The following is a 17,858-nucleotide window of genomic DNA, read 5'->3' on the forward strand; positions in this document are numbered from 1 at the left end:
AATATAAAAATCACTCTAGATTTATAAATAGATTATAAATTTATAGATTTATAAATTTATATAATTTATATAATTATATTAATTGTATAATTACATAAATTTATAAATATAAAAAATCACTCTAAAAACATTTAGATTGACAGACCCATACTCTACCGCAGAACTTTATTTCTTCCCCCTTCTTGACTCGTCAAAGACCTGTACCATCATCAGCTCCTCTGTAGAAACCAGGACACCCCACTGGCCGAGGATCAAGTCATAGTGAGCAGAGGCTAGTGCTTGGGATGTGTGCACTTTCCCAGCCCCCTTCTGGTGCCAAAAATGAGACAGAATTCATGCCGGCATGAGAGGCCATTTATTGTTCTGGGGTTGGGCCCCCACGTTTTGGGGGGGTTGTCCCCCCACTTCCTCCCCCCATTGTCCCTGTGGACCCCTCAAGTGGCAGGTTGCTGAGTTGATCGTGGAGGGAGCACATCTTCAAGTGTAGATAGTCTAGAGTGGCCACCTTCTCCCTGTAATGACAGAGGGTGGGGAGCTGGTGCTGTCAAGGCCAGATGCCACAGGACTGCAGTGAGGAGGATGATTCAGGCCCGTTCCCCAAGACCTCACCCTCCTCCCATGCCCTCAGCCTCCTTCCTCACTCCGGCTTCATCTTGTCCGTCAGCAGCAGGTTCTTGGCCCGCAAGGCTTCGTCTTGGGCCAGCCGAAGGGTGGAGCTCAGGGCCTCTGCCCTGACGTGTTTGGCCAAGGCCTGGCGCTCCAGCTCCTGGGGAGAGGAGTGTAGGCGCAGCTGGGCTTGCCGGACTGGGCTGGGGGTGGAGGGGGAGCTGGATCGTGGAGGGCAGGGGGCATGGGGCCCAGGGGCCCACGTTCCTCCCACAGGGCATCCCATCATACTCTGGGCCTGAAACTGACCCAAGCATCCCACAGTGTGCTGGGCTTTCCAAATTCCCATTGTGTGCTAACCGACTATCTGTGCCTTAGTGTACTGGATCCCCATGTCCTGGAAAGCACTAACTGAGCACCTAACATACTGTCGCCTAATGCCCAGGAACCGTCATGCACTGGATATGTGTCTGGGCCCCGGTATACCATCATGTGGCAAACTTCTGCATCCCCTAATTCAGAAGATCCCACCTCTCTTTATCTATTTGACCAGCATCTCAGTTATAGTCATAGTCCTCGGAGCCCTGGTTCCTCATATTCCCCAATGTCCCAGGTGCCATGTCCCATTGTGGATCAGTCCTACAGCTCTGCCACATCAATGTCTGTCTCACTCACTGCAGACCTGTACCCTGTCATACATGAGGCGAGTATCCCATAATTCATTAGATATCTAGATTTCAGAATGTACACAGGTCTCAAGTCCCATCAGTTCCTGGGCGCACGCTCTAGTTCCACTTCTCATAATGCATTCGCTTCCAGTGATCTCTGTTCGCTGGGTCCCCTGTCTAACCTCAGTGAGCCTGTATTGCCTCTCTTAAGGTCTGTAGAAAATCAGGCTTGTATTTTATGAAGCTACAGTCTGGTGTCTGTGTCCTGCACCTCACATCCAGTGTGTCATCATGCTTTGGGTTCCATAGTGACTGACCTATAACTTACCACCAGACTGCCTCCCCCTCCCCTGACCCCATGCATCAGGGCCAAGTGTTTCCCCAACACCTGCTGCCCATAGCTTACTGCTTCCTGTCCTGCCATACAACAACAGTATCCTTGTGTCCAGGGCCCCCTCCCGCTCCCCTGACAGAAAAGTGGGCCATGATGGCCTATGGTTCCTGGTACCAGAATCTTCTTGTGTAGCCTCTGGCAGCTGGGGCAGGCGGGAGCCAGGCCCCTCTGCTTCACCTCATCCACTAGTGGGGTCAGTGCTCGCTCCAGCAGCTGCTGCAGGGATTCTGACGACAGCTGCGACCCCTGGCTGAGAGAGGGGCAGTCACCAGGTGTAAGAAGTCTAGTACCAGCTCCGTTCCCAGATGCCCCTTGCCCAGCCGCCCCACCTCCACCCAGATCTTGCCAACACTAGACACCCATGTGACCTTCCTCCATGCTCTGGGGCCAACCTACAGTGCATCAGGTCTCCTTTGTTTTCACTATGTGAGTAGTTCCTACAATGCCTGGGGATTCCCACTCCCAAAGGGTACCAGACACCTCTTGGTTCATAAAACAAAACAAAACCACCACATTTTCCACAATGCACCAGTTACATGTGATCCTACATTGTGCTGGAAGTCCGTCACTTCACAATACGGACCAAGAATGGTATCCCTTGGTTCTGCAGTGCACCAAGGTCTCACCTTTCCCACAATGCTCCGAGAAACCCTGCCTCCCACCAAGTACCACATCCCAACCTTCCCACAATGCACTGGAAATCCAGGATCCTCGAAAGGTATCAAAACTTGTGTTCCACAAGACACTGAATTCACTTTGTAGGGAGGGGGAAAAGTCTGGCTGCTGCAACGCAATAGGACTTCCTGTCCTAAAATGCACAGGATATCCTATCTCCTAAAGTGAACTCCGCCCCCTCCCCTCCCTTGGCCAGAGCCCCATCTCCTTCAATGTTCCGCCCTCAGCATGACCCAGAATGTACCAGGCCCCGCCGGCCCCATCCCCTTACCTGGCACAGCGGGCACAGGAGCCTTGGGGCGGCCGATCCAGGTTCATGGAGAGGTCAGACCCTCTTCGAGAGCTCTGAAATTGCCGCCCCAGCTCCTCCAGAATAGGTTTCACTGGACCCAGCCCCTCCAGGTCGCTCCTCAGTGAAGCCACAGACACTGCTGATCGCTCCACCCTGAGGTGTGAGAGTAACCAGCGCTGCGAGGTCGAGGTCGCCTCTCCAACAGCCCTGTCCCCTCCGCCGTCCTCCCATTATCAGCCCAGCTCCTCTGTTCCCGTCTAGACTGCAGTACCCCCACCACGCCCGCCCTTCTTGCCTCTGATTGGCCTTCCTTTGTGTTTTAAGTTCTCCCTGTTCTCTAATGGGCTTTCCTCTTTCAGGCGTAACTCTTCCCCTCACCCTTTTTAGGTACGGAACTCGACCCTTCTCTAATTAGCCCCGCCCTTTAGTCCTTATTGGGTATAGCACGCCCCCGCCCCTTACCTTCTAATTAGAACTTCCTCCTGCCAGTCCACCGTCTCTACAGCTAGGCCCCAGCTGATTGGCTCATCCCTTTCGGTTAAGGCCCCGCCCCGCGCCTAGCGCCCCGCGCCACGCTCACGCGCCTTGGTTCTTACATGGTGCACAGTTCGTCCGCCCTGCCTCGCAGCTCCTGCAGGCCCCGCGCAGCCTGCGCCTGCTCACGCTGCGCCCGTTCCCACTGGCCCAGGAAGCCGTCGAGCCTGCCGCCCAGGCCTCCAAGCAGCCGCAGGGCCTCCTGCACCGCCCCCTCCTCCTGATGCCAGCGGGCAGTCAGCGAGGACACCTCCCTCCTGCAGAGGCAGAGGTAAGGATCAGGTCAAGGCTCAGGTTTAGACGCATGCCCAGCAGCGCTGCTCCGCCCCAGACTCTGAACCCATCCAGCCCCCAAATTCGCCTGTCCTGTTCCTCTCTTGTAATCCTCCCATGTCCTACAGGACCCTGCCTCTATCCCCCCATCTGGTACCCTGGCCCTTCCCTGGTCTTGCCCCCTACCCCACATCAGTTCCAGCAGACAGTGCTTCGTTAAGGCACCGCTCACCCCAACTTCGTCCGCGTGAAGTTGGAGCATCCAACGACTTGTCCCCTACCCAAACCCGCCCACCCTATCTTCATCAGACGCGGACCTCCTTTCTGCCAACCCCGGGCTCAAACTCAGTTCTTCAAAGTCCAGCCTTTCCAGGTCACCGTTCCCTAAGCACTCCCTCCTAAGTTCTTGAAGGCTCCACTGCCTGGGCCCTGTCCCCTAAGATCTTCGAGGTTCCACCCTCGGGCCCACCCATTTTAGCTCCTTGAGGCTTCACACCAACCCCCCTTTTCCACTCACCTCAGCTCCTCAAGGCCGGCAGAAAACTTCTGCAGCTCCTGCTCGCTTATGATGGGGCCCTCCCCTGCCCGGGGCCCCATACCCCAGCCGCCTGGGGCCATGCTGCGCGGTCGTGGGGGTTCGTCGGGGCTCCCTGGGGGGCCAGAGCAGCCAGGGGACGGGGCGACGGGGCCCAGGCCGTGCCGAGAGAGGCCGGCGTCCAGCTTCTGCTCCAGCTCCTGCAGCTCGGCCTCCTGCCTCCGCGGGGTCTCATCCTGCAGTTGCTGCTGGAGGAAGCGCAGCTTCTCCTGGGCGGGGAAGGCAGGCAGGGTTGCCGCGTCCCACCGCTTGCCTCCCACGGCCACCTCCACCCGCAAAGCAGCCCACGGAACCTCCGAGATTGGAAAGTAAATGGTTGTGGAATAGAATATCGGGAAGTCCCGCTTCAAGTCTAAGTGGACTTTCCACTAGGGAAGCTTGTGCCATGTGCAGCCTAGCTGGAGGCCAGCTCCCTTTAACCCCCGACTGCCTGCCTCTCTGTCTCCATCCAGCCCTCCACCCCACTCCTGGTCTCGGTGGTGTCAAATTCCAGTCCCTTTTGTTTAGGAAGGACAGTTGAAGCTTTTCCAACATTTTGCTGGGGAGTGGGAATCTAGGCAGAACAGGCATTCCTCCTCTCTATAGAGTCCCACACGAATCCCTACGGAATGTGACTGTGCATGGAGGAATATGACCATGAACCTGAAGGAGCGAGTGTGGTGGGACTGGGGGTGGGGTGGGGGGAAGTCCCATCTGAAGTCTACCTCAAGTACCTCGCGCCTCTGCTCCTCTTCCCCATGTCCCCCCTCACCTCCAGCAGGGCAGAGTTTTGCTTCAGGACGTTGGTTTTTATTTCAGCATCTTCCACCGACCGCGTCACCTTCCGGCAGTTCTCCTGGGTCAGGACACCAGGGCGGGAGCCCTGCCTTCCCATTCCAGTTCCGCCTTCCAACCCCTACCCTCGCTAGTTTCATATAGGCTCCAACCCCTCCGACAAGACACACCTGCTTCTTCCTGGAGGCCTGCCTTTTGCTCCTTGATCTGTCCCTTACCCCTGGTCCCCTTGACCTAAGGAATGGCTTCCTCCTTAGACCCCCCCACCCCCAGGCTACTTGTCCACTTCCACCTTGCTCCTGGCTATGACTCCATGCCTCCTTACATTCCTTCCCGCCCTCACTCTTCCTACTTCCCCTCCCTTCTCCCCACCCTGCTCTTGTCCCCCAGCCGCTCACCTTGAGTTGACTACAGTACCCTTCCAGTTCTTCGGCTTCTTGCCGCCTTCTTTCTAGATTCTCACTCAGCACAGAACACTCACTCTGGCACACAGAAGGGAGGAGAGGTTAGCCAGGGCCATCGGGATATCTCCTGGGGAGGAGAGGCTGGGCCCCGCGGAAGGTCCTTTCCCTTCTGAGCCTCAAACATCCCAACCTGGGCAGTGGGTACACTGGGTTGGAGGAGAGCTATATAAGAGGGGAATGTGGCTGTGGAGGAAGAAGAGGTGTTGGGGGGGGGTCCCCTCACCTGCAGCGTCTGCACATGCTGGTTGACCCTGGTGGTCTTTTCCTTCAAGCTGGTGATGGAGTCTTTGGCACGGACCAATCCGCTGTTGACCCCACTCTGGGGAAAGAAGGGGAGAAGACAGCTCAGTGGGTGTGTTGAAGCAAACCACAACCCCAAGAAAAAGGTCCAGAACTTGGAGGAGGCCAGGTTTACACCTCGATTCTGCCCCGGAGTGGCTGTGTGACCTTGGGCCAGGGCTGCCCCTCTTTGATTCTTGGTGTTCCTGCTCTGTAAAACCCGGGGGGGTGGGGGAGGAACTCATTTTCTGCTTGGTGGGATGGAAGGAAAATAAGTAGAATCCAGGAGGGAGTGGGGGGTAGGGGGTGCGCTCAGAATTGATTGAGAAGGATGGTCTCAACCAGAGACAAATGCCCCTGGGATCCACAGACATAAATAAGACAAACTGTTAAAAGACATGCACTTTCTTTCCAGGCACTGGAAAAACATTTTAAGAGAACCCACTTTCCAGATATACGCACTCACTGTGCACCAGACTACACACACACATTTTCCCCTTTTATCCCTCAAAGACACACCTCTTGAGTTTATTTGGTCCATTTTGCAAGTGAGGAAAATGAGGCTTAGAGAAGCAATGCCCCTTTGGAATTTAAACCCTGAGCTTTTGTTTTAAACCATGACACCACGCAGCCTCTGATCATCGCCACCTCATATCACCAGAAAGTGCTTTGTGACTCATGCCAAGCAAAACTTGACTCAAGACTGCTGCATGTGGCAGGATCCACTCTGCGCTTTCACATTTACAGAGGAGTCAGCCGTGCTTGGGTCTGTCCAGCCAAAGACTACATTTCCCAGACTCCCTTGCAAGTAGGTGTGGCCATATGACAAAGTTTCTGCCAATGGGATGTGAGTAGCAATGATGAGGGCAATATCTAAGTCATGCCTTTATTAAAAAGAGATGAGGGGAAACATCCTGCATTCTCTCATCTTACTGGCTGGAATGCAAAGTTGATGGCTAAAGCCTGAGCAACCATCTTGGACCAGTTGGAGGATGCAACAAGATAGAACCTGAATCCCCAGCACTGTGGAACCCGTGTACTCAACTTACAAATGAGAGACAACATTTTCCATTTTGTTTAACCGCTGATATTTTGGTCTTTTTGTTATGGCAGCCAAACTTGTGATTTAATTTGTGAACCACCAGAACACAGGAGCCTGTAACTTGCTGCATTTGAAGAGCAAGACTGCTATGCTTGTTGAGACTTTTATATGAGAAATAAACTATCTTACTTTAGCCAGTTACTTTGGTTTCCTTCACGGTTGCTGAATTAATAATACACGAAGAGAAAAGAGAGGACAATTTCCTCCATTGTAAGATAGGGACAAGATCACGTTTCTGGAATGATTGCTCTGGAGAACAGGCATGAAAAGAAATATGGTATTAAGGTGACGTAAGGAAAATAGTGGAACCCCAAAATTCCACCCCTCCATAAAATCAATGGAAAAAACGGCCCAAATCTGTAAGATACAGATATCGTATATAGATACTCCTCAGATATCTGAGAAGATACAACCGTTATAAATTCATATGCACTGAACAGAGATTTGAAAGGCGTGAAAAAGTGGCACCCGGGTGGCTTAATCAGTTAAGTGTCCAACTCTTGGATTGGTGTTAGATCATAATCTCACGAGGGGTGAGATTGAGCCCTGTTGTCAGGCTCTGCACTCAATGGGGAGTCTACTTGAAGATTCTCTCCCTCTGCCTCTCTGCCAGTGTGCACGCGCACACACACGTTCTCTCTCTCTCAGATAAATCTTTAAAAAAAAAAAAAAAAAGATTCTCTCTCTCTCCCTCTTCTTCTGCTCCCCCCCAAAAGCTTTTTTTTTTAAAAAAAGTCAATACATAGGAAATTTGGGGAACTAACAAATGAATAGAAACTAAACACACTCATAAAGAACCAATGAGTAGGGGCGCCTGGGTGGCTCAGTGGGTTAAGCCCCTGCCTTCGGCTCAGGTCATGATCTCAGGGTCCTGGAATCGAGTCCCGCATGGGGCTCTCTGCTTGGCAGGGAGCCTGCTTCCTCCTCTCTCTCTCTGCCTGCCTCTCCAACTACTTGTGATTTCTTTCTGTCAAATAAATAAATAAAATCTTTAAAAAAAAAAAAAAAAAGAACCAATGAGTAGAAAAAATAGAAAACACTTTGGGATGAAAAAGTGAAAACACAACAGCCAAAAAACATATGGGATGCAATGAAAGCAGTACTTTGAGGGAAATTTAGAGGTCCAAAAACCTTCCAAAAATAACTCAGAGGAAATAACCTAGCATTCCTCCTTAAGAAACTAGAAAAAGAGGAGGAAGACTAACCCAAAACTAGCAGAAGGAAGCAATAAACTGAAGTGAGAAACTTTGAAATCGAGAAAGATGGAATCAGCAAAACTGGAAGTTGGTTTTTTGAAAAGATCAACACAATTGACAGATCTGTTGTAGCAAGACTGGCCATGGAAGAGAAATTTCTAAAATTGCTAAAATCAGGAAGGAAAGAGGGGACATTGCTACCAAGATTAGGGAAAAAGAAAGGACTATAAGAGAATACTATGAACAGGGCCCCTGGCTGGCTCACTCAATGGAGTGTGCAACTCTTGATCTCAGGGTTGTGAGTTCAAGCCCCACATTGCATGTAGATATTGCTTAAAAATAAAATACTATTTTATCTTTTTTTGTTGTATTTTAGAGAAAGAGAGAGCACGCAAGTGGGAGGAGGAGAAGAGAGAGAGAGACAAGCAGACTATGTTGAGCATGGACCCTGATGTGTGGGGCTTGACCCCATGACCCTGAGATCATGACCTGAGCCAGAATCAAGAGTTGGATTAACTCTTAGCTGACTGAGCCAGCCAGGCACCCCCAAATATTTTGTATAATTTTATTTAAGATTTTATTTATTTACTTGAGAGAGAGAATGAGAGAGAGCTAGCATGAGAGGGGGAAGGTCCGAGGGAGAAGCAGAGCCTCCACTGAGCAGGGAGCCCGATGCAGAACTCGATCCCAGGACTCCAGGATCATGACCTGAGCTGAAGACAGTTGCTCAAGCAACTGAGCCACCCAGGTGCCCCCAAAATATTTTTTAAAAAAGGAAATACTATGAACACTTGTGTGCCATCAAATTTGATCATTTTGATGAAATAGGGAAATTCCTAGAAACACAAATTATCAAAAGTGATTCAAAAAAAGGGCACCTGGGTGGCTCAGCCTTTGGCTTAGGTCATGATCTTAGGGTCATGGGATCAAGCCCCACATCGGGCTCTCTGCTCGGCAGGGAGCCTGCTTCCTCCTCTCTCTCCGCCTGCCTCTCTACCTACTTGTGATCTTTGTCTGTCAAATAAATAAATAAAATCTTAAAAAAAAACTTTTAAAAAAGTGATTCAAAAAGAAATAGGACATCTGAATAGACCCTTAAGAAATGAAGAAATTGAATTAGTTCCAACAAAGAAAAGCCCAGTATCAGATGACTTCACCAGTGAATTCTGCCAGTTATTTAGGAAATAACTGCTACCAGTGGAACGCCAACTCTTCAAAAACAAAAATAGAAGAGGAGGGAGCAGTTCCTAACTCATTCTGTCTGGCCAATGTTACCCTAGTACCAGAACCAAAGACATTCCAAGAAAATAGAACTAGAACTCAATATCCCTTCTGAATACAGCCACAATCCTTAACAAAAAACTAGCAAACCAAATCTAGCAGCATAAAAACAAGAATTTACACCATGACCAAGTAGGATTTTTCCTATGAATGCAAGTTTGGTTAACGTACGAAAATAAATTTTTAAATCCATATGAAAACCAGTGTAATAGATACTGTTAATAGAATAAAAGGGGAAAACACACATGGTTGTGTCAATAGGAAAAGCATTTGACCAAATCTGACCTTCTTTCATAATAAAAACACTCATCGACTAGAAATAGAAGGGAACTTCCTCGTCCTGATGAGTGCCTTGTACAAAATACCTTGTTCTGAAATATGTCCATGTATTCCTTGACATCCCTTTAAAATGAGAAGCCTTATTCCCCCTGACTTGAGTGTAAGCTGGACTTGGTGACTCTCACACCTGGTAAACAGAATCAGAAGTGATGGTGTGTGATTTAAGAGACAAGTTCATGAAAGGAATCATGGCTTCCTGCTTGCTCTCTCTTGCTCTGGGGAGTAGCTGCCATGTCATAGGCAGCCACTTGAGGAGGCCCATGGGGCCAGGAAGTGAGTCTCCCACTAAGAGCCATGTGAATGTGGATGTGAACCTCCAGCCCCAGTCAAACCTTCAGATGACTGCAGCCCCTGCTGAAAGTTTGACTCCAGCCTCCTGAGGGATCCTGAGCCAAAACCACCCAGCTAAGCCATTACAGTGGGTTGGTTGAAGTTTGGGGATGACTTGTTTCACGGTGATAGCTAACCAAGATACAAAGTGATATTTTGAACCAAAGACCCAGAAGGTCTTGGGCTTCCTGTTGCCATTCTGGGAAACAAGAAAAGCAGGTCCTGGGGTCAACTCAGTTCTCTCACTTAGTAGTTGTAGGACCTTAGTGGGGGGACTTCACGGCTCTGTGCCTATTACCCTCCCTGTCACATGGAGATCCGGCTAATAGCTACCCTCCCAGGGCTGCTGTTGGGAGGAACACAGGCTGGCTCAGAAAGGCTCATGGTCAATACTTCTTGACAAGGGTCAGTTTGGGTCCCTGGAGGTGAGTTGCAGCTTCCCTGAGAGCAGATCAGGAGGCGGTGAAGGCAGAGCCTGTCAGCTCTGGCTGAGAAGTGAGTGGCATGATGGTGGCGGGGGGAGCCAGAGATGGGGACAGATCCCTCCATGACCACCTGTAGGCTGTAAGTCAGCGATTTAAGCTCCACTCTGAGCCTGCTTCAGTTTCCTTTCTCATAAAATGGGAATGATGTTACTTTGGTTCAGATGGCAGTGAGGAAGGGTCAACAAGATGGTATGATCGAGGGGTGCCTGGGTAGCTCAGTGGGTTAAAGCCTCTGCCTTTGGCTTGGGTCAGGATCCCAGGGTCCTGGGATCAAGCCCCACGTCGGGCCCTCTGCTCAGCAGGGAGCCTGCTTCCCACCCCCCACCTGCCCCGCCTGCCTCTCTGCCTACTTGTGATCTCTGTCAAATAAATAAAATATTTTTTAAAAAATGGTATGATCGATAAGGCAAGCTCAGTGATTAGTGCCAGAGTTGTTAAAAATAATGACAGCAGGGGAGGAATTACCAGGAAGAGGCTTAGCGCCAAGATCTCCCAGCAGCCTCCAGGGATTCTGCAGGCAGCAAGACAAGTCCCAAGCAGAGGTCACAAGCCCTCCCCTGTGCATCTTTGCTTTGATTCACTGACCTTCTCAAAAAGCAATACCACCATCTCAGTTCGTCCTCTGTCCTCATAAATCTGTCAAAGCTTAAGACAGGAGCCAAAGCTGCCTGCTTCGTGTTCTGCTGTTCTCTGTCCAGTCTGGGATCTGTCATCTCAACCATGGTCCCCAGGCATCCAATTATCTTCCTTCTCTCTAGTTCTCTGTCCCATGTCTTTCTGGATCTCTGTTCCCCCTCCCCCACCCCCGTCTCTCTGAGTCTTTGTCCCTGTTCTCTGGATCACTGTGTGCCCTCCCTGGATCTCTGCCCCTTCCCTCTGGTCTCTGTCCCCCTTCCCGGGTCTCTGTCCCCCTCTTGCTGGTTTTCCACTCCCTCCTCTCTGCCTGTCTCCAGGATTCTCTCCTGATGTGGTCCAGATGCCGAGTGCCAGGATGTGCTCTTGCTGTCCACGCTCCCCCGCTGCTCTGCACATACCCCTGGGTGTTGGCCATCATTACTTTTCCATTTCACAGAGAAGGAACCTCAACCCCCTCGGAGGCTGAGGCATCCCTGCAGCCCCACAGCGAGTTCTCCCCTGGGTGTCACGATCCACGGGGGGACATGACTCAAACCGCTCTGGTGGGAGGCAGACCTCTGCAGATGCAGTCTGAGCAATGTTCACACGGAGGGAGGACACTGTTCTGGCCGGGGGAGATGTCTCTCTGCCCAGTTCTCTTCTCTCCATCTGGCCCTTCTCTCCTGGAACCTAGCCCAGCCTCCTGTCCCGCCTCCCCGCCTCCAGCCTCCGCCTTCCAAACATCCCCACACCAGCTGCAGAAGAGTCTTCTAGGGAAAGAAAGAACCTTTGCTCTCACATCACCTGGCTTCTGGTCCTGGCCCTGACTCTTACAGGCTCTCCTACCTTGCAAAAATCACTCCACCTCTCTGTATCTGTTATTTTTGTTTTCTTCTTTAAACTGGTAATTAACCAGTTCCCTGGCAGAACTTCTAAGTGAAGAAAAGGAGACCCCACCACAGTGCCTGGCACATAGTGGGTGCTCAGTAAATGGGACTGGAGTCCAAATTCCCGAACTGTTCCTCTCCCCCTATCCAGGAACCTTCAATGGCTCCCCATTGCCCCAGGCAATGCACCCACATTTCTCAGCCTGTGTGGCCTCTGTCTTCCCCACTCTAGCCTTATCTCTCTCACACACCACACTCCAGCCCCAAAGACCAGTTTGTAATTTCTCCTCTCCTCTGGGCTCTTTCAAACCCCTGTCCTTTTTGCACTTAACTGTGCCAGCCAGCTAGAACACCATTCCGTCTTCGGCTTTGGGAATGCCCAAGATCGAGCTTATGTATTGCCTTTTCGGGAAAGCCTCCCTCGGTCATGGCCAACTGGGCCAAGGCCACCCTCTTTAGGGCTCCCACAGTGACCTCTGCTGCCCCATCAATGCATGCAGGGTGCCCCCTCAACTCTTCAGACTGCCTCTACTCCTTACAAGCTGTGTGACCTTGGCTGTGCTATTTGACCTTTCCTTCTTCAATATCTTCATCTGGGAAATGGGAACAAATAATCATAAGCAATACTTATAGGCTCACAGCCAGCTACTGTGCTAAATAAACACTCTCCATGAAGGAGCCTTGCTTCATTGTCATGACGAGCTCATGAAGTGGGTGTGGTCATGTCCATTACTCCATCTTGCTCAGCTTCCTATGCCAGGGCCTGGCGCATCGTAGGTGTTCAAGACATATTTGGAAGAACCAACACGTGCATTTCTACATTGCGAATAGGGAAACTGGGGCTCCTGGGACATAGAAAGTGCTCAGTAAGTGCTGCTGAATCTTATTGGCATCATTATGACCATGGTTGTTATTCATGCAATTCTCAGAGTCAGTGTCAAGTCCAGTTCTGGGCCTTGCCCAGTGGAAGCCTGGCCAGGGTAGAGGTTGACAGGGAAGTTAAAGGGCCAAACCATAGCACTCCATGCTCTAGCCAGGAATTGTCTAAATTCCCCCTGGCTCTTGCTCACCTCCCAGTTTTGCTTCAGATGCTTAGGTGATCCTCTCAGAGAACTCCTACTACACCATTAAAGCCCAGGCCCAGCACTGCCTCCTCCAGGAAGCACTCTCTGATTTTCCCAGCCTGGTTTGAGTGGCCCTTCTCTGGGATACCCGGTGTTACCTCCATTATGGAAAATTTTCACCCCAGTCTGTCTCTGTCCCTGCCCCCACCAGACCAGGAGCTCCCCAAGTTCAGGAACCTGGCCTAACTCCCATCTCTGACTCCAGCCTCACCCAGGACATGTGGAGATGAGTGGATGAACTAAAGTCTGATTCCTAGGCAACAAGCATCATTCCACCCAGGATGGAACTGAGTCATGGCTGGCCATTCCGGGAGGAGAAGGGAGTTTCTCTGGGCCTCGAGGGTCATCAGAACCTTCTCATTCCAAGTCGAGAAGACCCCCACCCCCCACCCCCAGTATTTGCCTGCCCCCAGGGTGAAGATGCTCGTTGTGCCCAGCCAGAGCCCCTCACCAGTATTTCCGTGATGTCTGGGTCATCTGAAGCCCAGGGTTGGGTGGGGGAGGCGGGTGGCACCGGCAGCGCAAGCGGGCCACTGTCATCCGTGGTTGAGTCTGTCCCCGAGGAGTCCGTGGGCTCCATGGCAGCCAGGTTGAGCAGTGACACATTGGTGCAGGCCGAGGACCGTTTGAGGTTCAGGCACCAGTGCATTGGCTCGTGGGACATCCGGGGCTCCACCCTGGGGAGGAGAAGCGGGCAGGGGGCTCTAGGTGCAGCCCCAGTGGGTTGGGCCCCTCCCTGTCTCCACACCCCTGCTCTCTCTGACTCCCACCTCACCACCCACTTTCTTCTTCCTCCTCTGCCCCCACTGCCTAATGTCCTCTTCCTTCTCCATCCGTTAGTCCTCCCTCCTTCTCCTGAGTTTTTCCTTCCCCACTGACCTTTTCCTTCCTCCCTTCATCCCCACTACCTTCTTCCTCTCTGCCTCCCAAACCCTGCCACCATTCCCTTGTCTGCCCCTCCTCTGCCCCCTTCTCTGCTCCACCTCCCCTTCCTCCAGCACCCACGGTGGGACTCGTGCTCTGTTGGAGGCAGTGCTGGGCGCTAGGACCGTCCCCGACAGGGTGCGACAAACCCACCCGTGGAACGACACGGCCTTCTTTTTCTTCGTGATCCCCTTGGCCGGGGTGGTTACCCCCCCAGGAGCCTCAGGGACCACCTGGGAGCGGCTCTCGACCCCCGCAGGGGGGTCCCCAGCCTCATGGATCTCTTTGGACTGCCAGATTGTCTTCACCACCACGCTCGCCATGGCGTGTGGGGGGCCCTGCTCCCAGGGGCTCCTTCCTCTGAGACTCTCCACCTACTCTGAGCAGGGACCCTCAGAGTCCCTGTCCCCACAGCCTGCCTCATAAAGGACCCAACCACTGGGCCCCAGTAAAGGGGGGGCATAGGAGTAGAGAAAGGTACTGGCTAGCATGTTCCCCAGGGAGTTTCTGTGAACCATTCCTTGTCTTCTTGTAGTTGTTTATTTATTTATTTTTTCAATTAGCAATAATCGCGCCTCGGATAAACCTCATTGGCTACAATACTGCCACTGCGCAAAGCTTTTATTTATTTATTTTTTTAAGGTTTTATTTATGGAGCGCCTGGGTGGCTCAGTAGGTTAAGCCTCTGCCTTTGGCTCAGGTCATGATCTCAGGTCCTGGGATCGAGCCCTGCATTGGACTCTCTACTCAGCAGGGAGCCCGATCCCCGCCCCCCCCTTTCTGCCTGCCTCTCTGCCTACTTGTGATCTCTCTCTCTCTTTCTGTCAAATACATAAAATCTTAAAAAAAAAGATTTTATATATTTGACAGAGATCACAAGGGGGGGGAAGCAGGCTCCCTGCTGAGCAGAGAGCCTGATGCAGGGCTTGATCCCAGGACCCTGAGATCATGAACTGAGCCGAAGGCAGAGGCTTAACCCACTGAGACACCCAGGCAGCCCCCTTTTTAAAAATATATATATATATATTTTTTTTTTAATTTATTTAATTATTTGACAGAGAGAGAGCCTGCAAACAGGGGGAGTGCCAGGCAGAGGGAGAGGGAGAAGCAGACTCCCCACTGAGCAGAAAGCACGACATGGGGCTCCATCTCAAGACTCTGGGATCATGACCTGAGCCGAAGGCAGACACTTAACTTACTGAGCCACCCAGGGTCCCTGAACACCTTCTAGTTCTACCAAATAAGTCCCTTCCATTAGAATGGCAATGGTTTTATTCATTCTTTTTTTTGTTTTAAGATTTTATTTATTTACTTGACAGATAGAGAGTACAAGTAGGCAGAGCAGCAGGCAGAGGGAGAGGGAGAAGCAGACTGCCCGCTGAGCAGAGAGCCCGATGAGGGGCTCGATCCCAGGACCCTGGGATCATGACCCGAGCCAAGGCAGCCACTTAACCGACTGAGCCACCCAGGTGTCCTGGATTTATTTATTCTTGTCTGGAACTTACAATGGATGGGCCCACTGGTTCTTTTTTTTTTTTTTTTTTAAGATTTATTTATTTATTTATTTGACAGGCAGAGATCACAAGTAGGCAGAAAGGCAGGCAGAGAGAGAGAGAGGTGAAAGCAGGCTCCCCACTGAGCAGAGAGCCCGATGTGGGGCTCGATCCCAGGACCCTGAGATCATGGCCTGAGCCGAAGGCAGAGGCTTTAACCAACTGAGCCACCCAGGCGCTCCGGGACCACTGGTTCTTGGGAGGGGTTCAGCTTCCCTTCCCTTGAGACTGTGGAGTCACCCAACCCCTAGCCCGCCATTCATACTTGATTTTTCATGCAGTTTCCTAGACTTGGCACTTTCTGGGATCTGGGAGACCGTGGTGAATGAGGACTGAGTCCCAGTGCTGCAGGAGTCAGTCAACATTTCGGGTTGGGGGTGGGGCAGGCAGGCAACAGGCCAAAACAAACCAAACTACCAGATGTCTGTAAGTGATATGAGAATCAGCATGAGGAGATGGTGGTGCCTATGCTGGTGGAGGCCCCTCCATCTACGAACTTGAGATGTGAGCCTTTTGTTGCATGTGGCTCTTGCCTATTAAAAAAAGAAACTTGGGGGGCGCCTGGGTGGCTCAGTGGTTTGGGCTGCTGCCTTCGGCTCGGGTCATGATCTCAGGGTCCTGGGATCAAGCCCCGCATCGGGCTCTCTGCTCCGCAGGAGGCCTGCTTCCCTTTCTCTCTCTCTCTCTCTCTCTGCCTGCCTCTCTGCCTACTTGTGATCTCTGTCTGTCAAATAAATAAATAAATAATCTTAAAAAAATAAAAAAGACACTCGGGACGCCTGGGTGGCTCAGTGGGTTGAGCCTCTGCCTTTGGTTCAGGTCATGATCTCAGGGTCCTGGGATCAAGCCCAGCATTGGGTTCTCTGCTCAGCAGGAAGCCTGCTTCCCCCTCTCTCTCTGCCTGCCTCTCTGCCTACTCATGATCTCTCTCTCTCTCTCTCTGTGTCAAATAAATAAATAAAATCTTAGGAAAAAAAAAAGAAAAAAAACCTCAACAGACATTGAACTATAGTCAATGACAGGCATTTTGAAGAATTTGGGGTTGTAGCTGTTTCCTGGAGCTGCCATAACAAAGAATCACAGACGAGGAGGCTTCAACAGCAGACATTTACTGTCTCCCGGTTCTGAAGGCCAGGAGTCCAAGATCAAGGTGTCCGCAGGGGGGCTTCCTTTGGAGGCTGCAGGGAGGGTCTGTCCAAGCCTCTCTCCTCGCTTCTGGTAGCTCAGTTATGACTTGGCTTGTAGATGTTCACCTCCTAGTTCTTCACATTATCTGTCTCTGTATCTAAGCCTCCTCCATTTTTTTTTAAGATTTTATTTATTTGACAGAGAGAGATCACAAGTAGGCAGAGAGGCAGGCAGAGAGAGAAAGGGGGAAGCAGGCTCTCCGTGGAGCAGAGAGCCCAATGCGGGGCTCGATCCCAGGACCCTGGGATCATGACCTGAGCCGAAGGCAGAGGCTTTAACCCACTGAACCACCCAGGCGCCCCAAAGCCTCCTCCATTTTAAATACATGGTCATGGGGGCACCTGGGTCACTGAAGTGTTTGACTTTGACTTCGGTCATGATTTCAGGGTCCTGGGACTGAGTTCTGTGTTGGGCTCCACGTTCAGCAGGGAGTCTGCTTCTCCCTGTGCCCCTCCCCCTGCTTGTGGGGTCTTACTCTCTCAAATAAACAAATAAAATCTTTGAAAAACAGATTTTAGGGGCGCCTGGGTGGCTCAGTGGGTTAAGCCGCTGCCTTCGGCTCAGGTCATGATCTCAGGGTCCTGGGATCGAGTCCTGCATCAGGCTCTCTGCTCAGCAGGGAGCCTGCTTCCCTCTCTCTCTCTCTGCCTGCCTCTCTGTGTACTGTGATCTCTCTCTGTCAAATAAATAAATAAAATCTTTAAAAAAAAAAAGGAAAGAAAAACAGATTTTATTTATTTGACAGAAAGACAGCGAGAGAGGAACACAAGCATGGGGAGTGGGACAGGGAGAAGCAGGCTTCCTGCAGAGCAGGGAACCCAAGCAGAAGGCAGACAGTTAACCCTCTGAGCCACCCAGGTGTCCCTAAATAAGTAAAATCTTTAAAAAAAAAAGGAAAAAAAAGGACACGGTTGTGTGGTGCCCAGATGGCTCAGTCAGGGGAGCGTGCAACTCTTGATGTCAGGATCGTGAGTTTGATCCCCATGTTGAGTGTAGAGATTACTTAAATGCATGAATAAATAAACTTAAGAAGAAAATAAGGGTATGGTCATCCTGGATTAGGGCCCACTCAAATCCCCTCAACTTAACTTAATCATCTGCAAGAACTCTATGTCCAAATAGTCAAATTCACAGGTCCCGTGGGTTAGGACTTAAACATGGAGACAGGATGATGTTAGGACACAGCTCAACCCACAACAGAGATGAACTGCGTTGATGTCCGAAACTCATATTTTGTATAGATCAAAACACAAAATGATGGAAGGAGGGAGGGAAAGCCA

The 17,858-nt window shown here is 51.2% G+C and overlaps 1 protein-coding gene and 1 pseudogene across 11 annotated transcripts; both read right to left on the reverse strand.

Annotated features, from left to right (window-relative positions):
• Nucleotides 1-332: 332 nt before the first annotated feature.
• On the reverse strand, nt 333-14,231 carry TSKS (testis specific serine kinase substrate). 11 transcript variants are annotated; one of them, XM_032325903.1, is made up of 11 exons: nt 13,991-14,228; nt 13,365-13,590; nt 5,499-5,594; nt 5,210-5,293; nt 4,789-4,872; nt 3,960-4,246; nt 3,232-3,426; nt 2,615-2,788; nt 1,783-1,918; nt 610-809; nt 333-512 (listed from the first exon to the last, which is right to left on the reverse strand). In XM_032325903.1, the coding sequence occupies exons 1-11, from the start codon at nt 14,158-14,160 to the stop codon at nt 356-358; spliced, it is 1,809 nt and encodes a 602-aa protein (XP_032181794.1). In that variant the 5' UTR covers nt 14,161-14,228; the 3' UTR covers nt 333-355. The 11 variants fall into 11 exon arrangements, 10 of the variants coding, with proteins under 10 accessions (XP_032181794.1, XP_032181793.1, XP_032181795.1 ...); XM_032325902.1 differs by having other exon boundaries at nt 4,789-4,899; XM_032325904.1 differs by having other exon boundaries at nt 642-766; nt 4,789-4,899; nt 13,991-14,227.
• Nucleotides 14,232-14,330: 99 nt separating this feature from the next.
• On the reverse strand, nt 14,331-14,457 carry LOC116580399 (annotated as a pseudogene).
• Nucleotides 14,458-17,858: the final 3,401 nt, after the last annotated feature.

The sequence above is a fragment of the Mustela erminea genome, chromosome 19 (genome assembly GCF_009829155.1).
Source record: "Mustela erminea isolate mMusErm1 chromosome 19, mMusErm1.Pri, whole genome shotgun sequence".
Classification (NCBI taxonomy): Eukaryota; Metazoa; Chordata; class Mammalia; order Carnivora; family Mustelidae; genus Mustela; species Mustela erminea.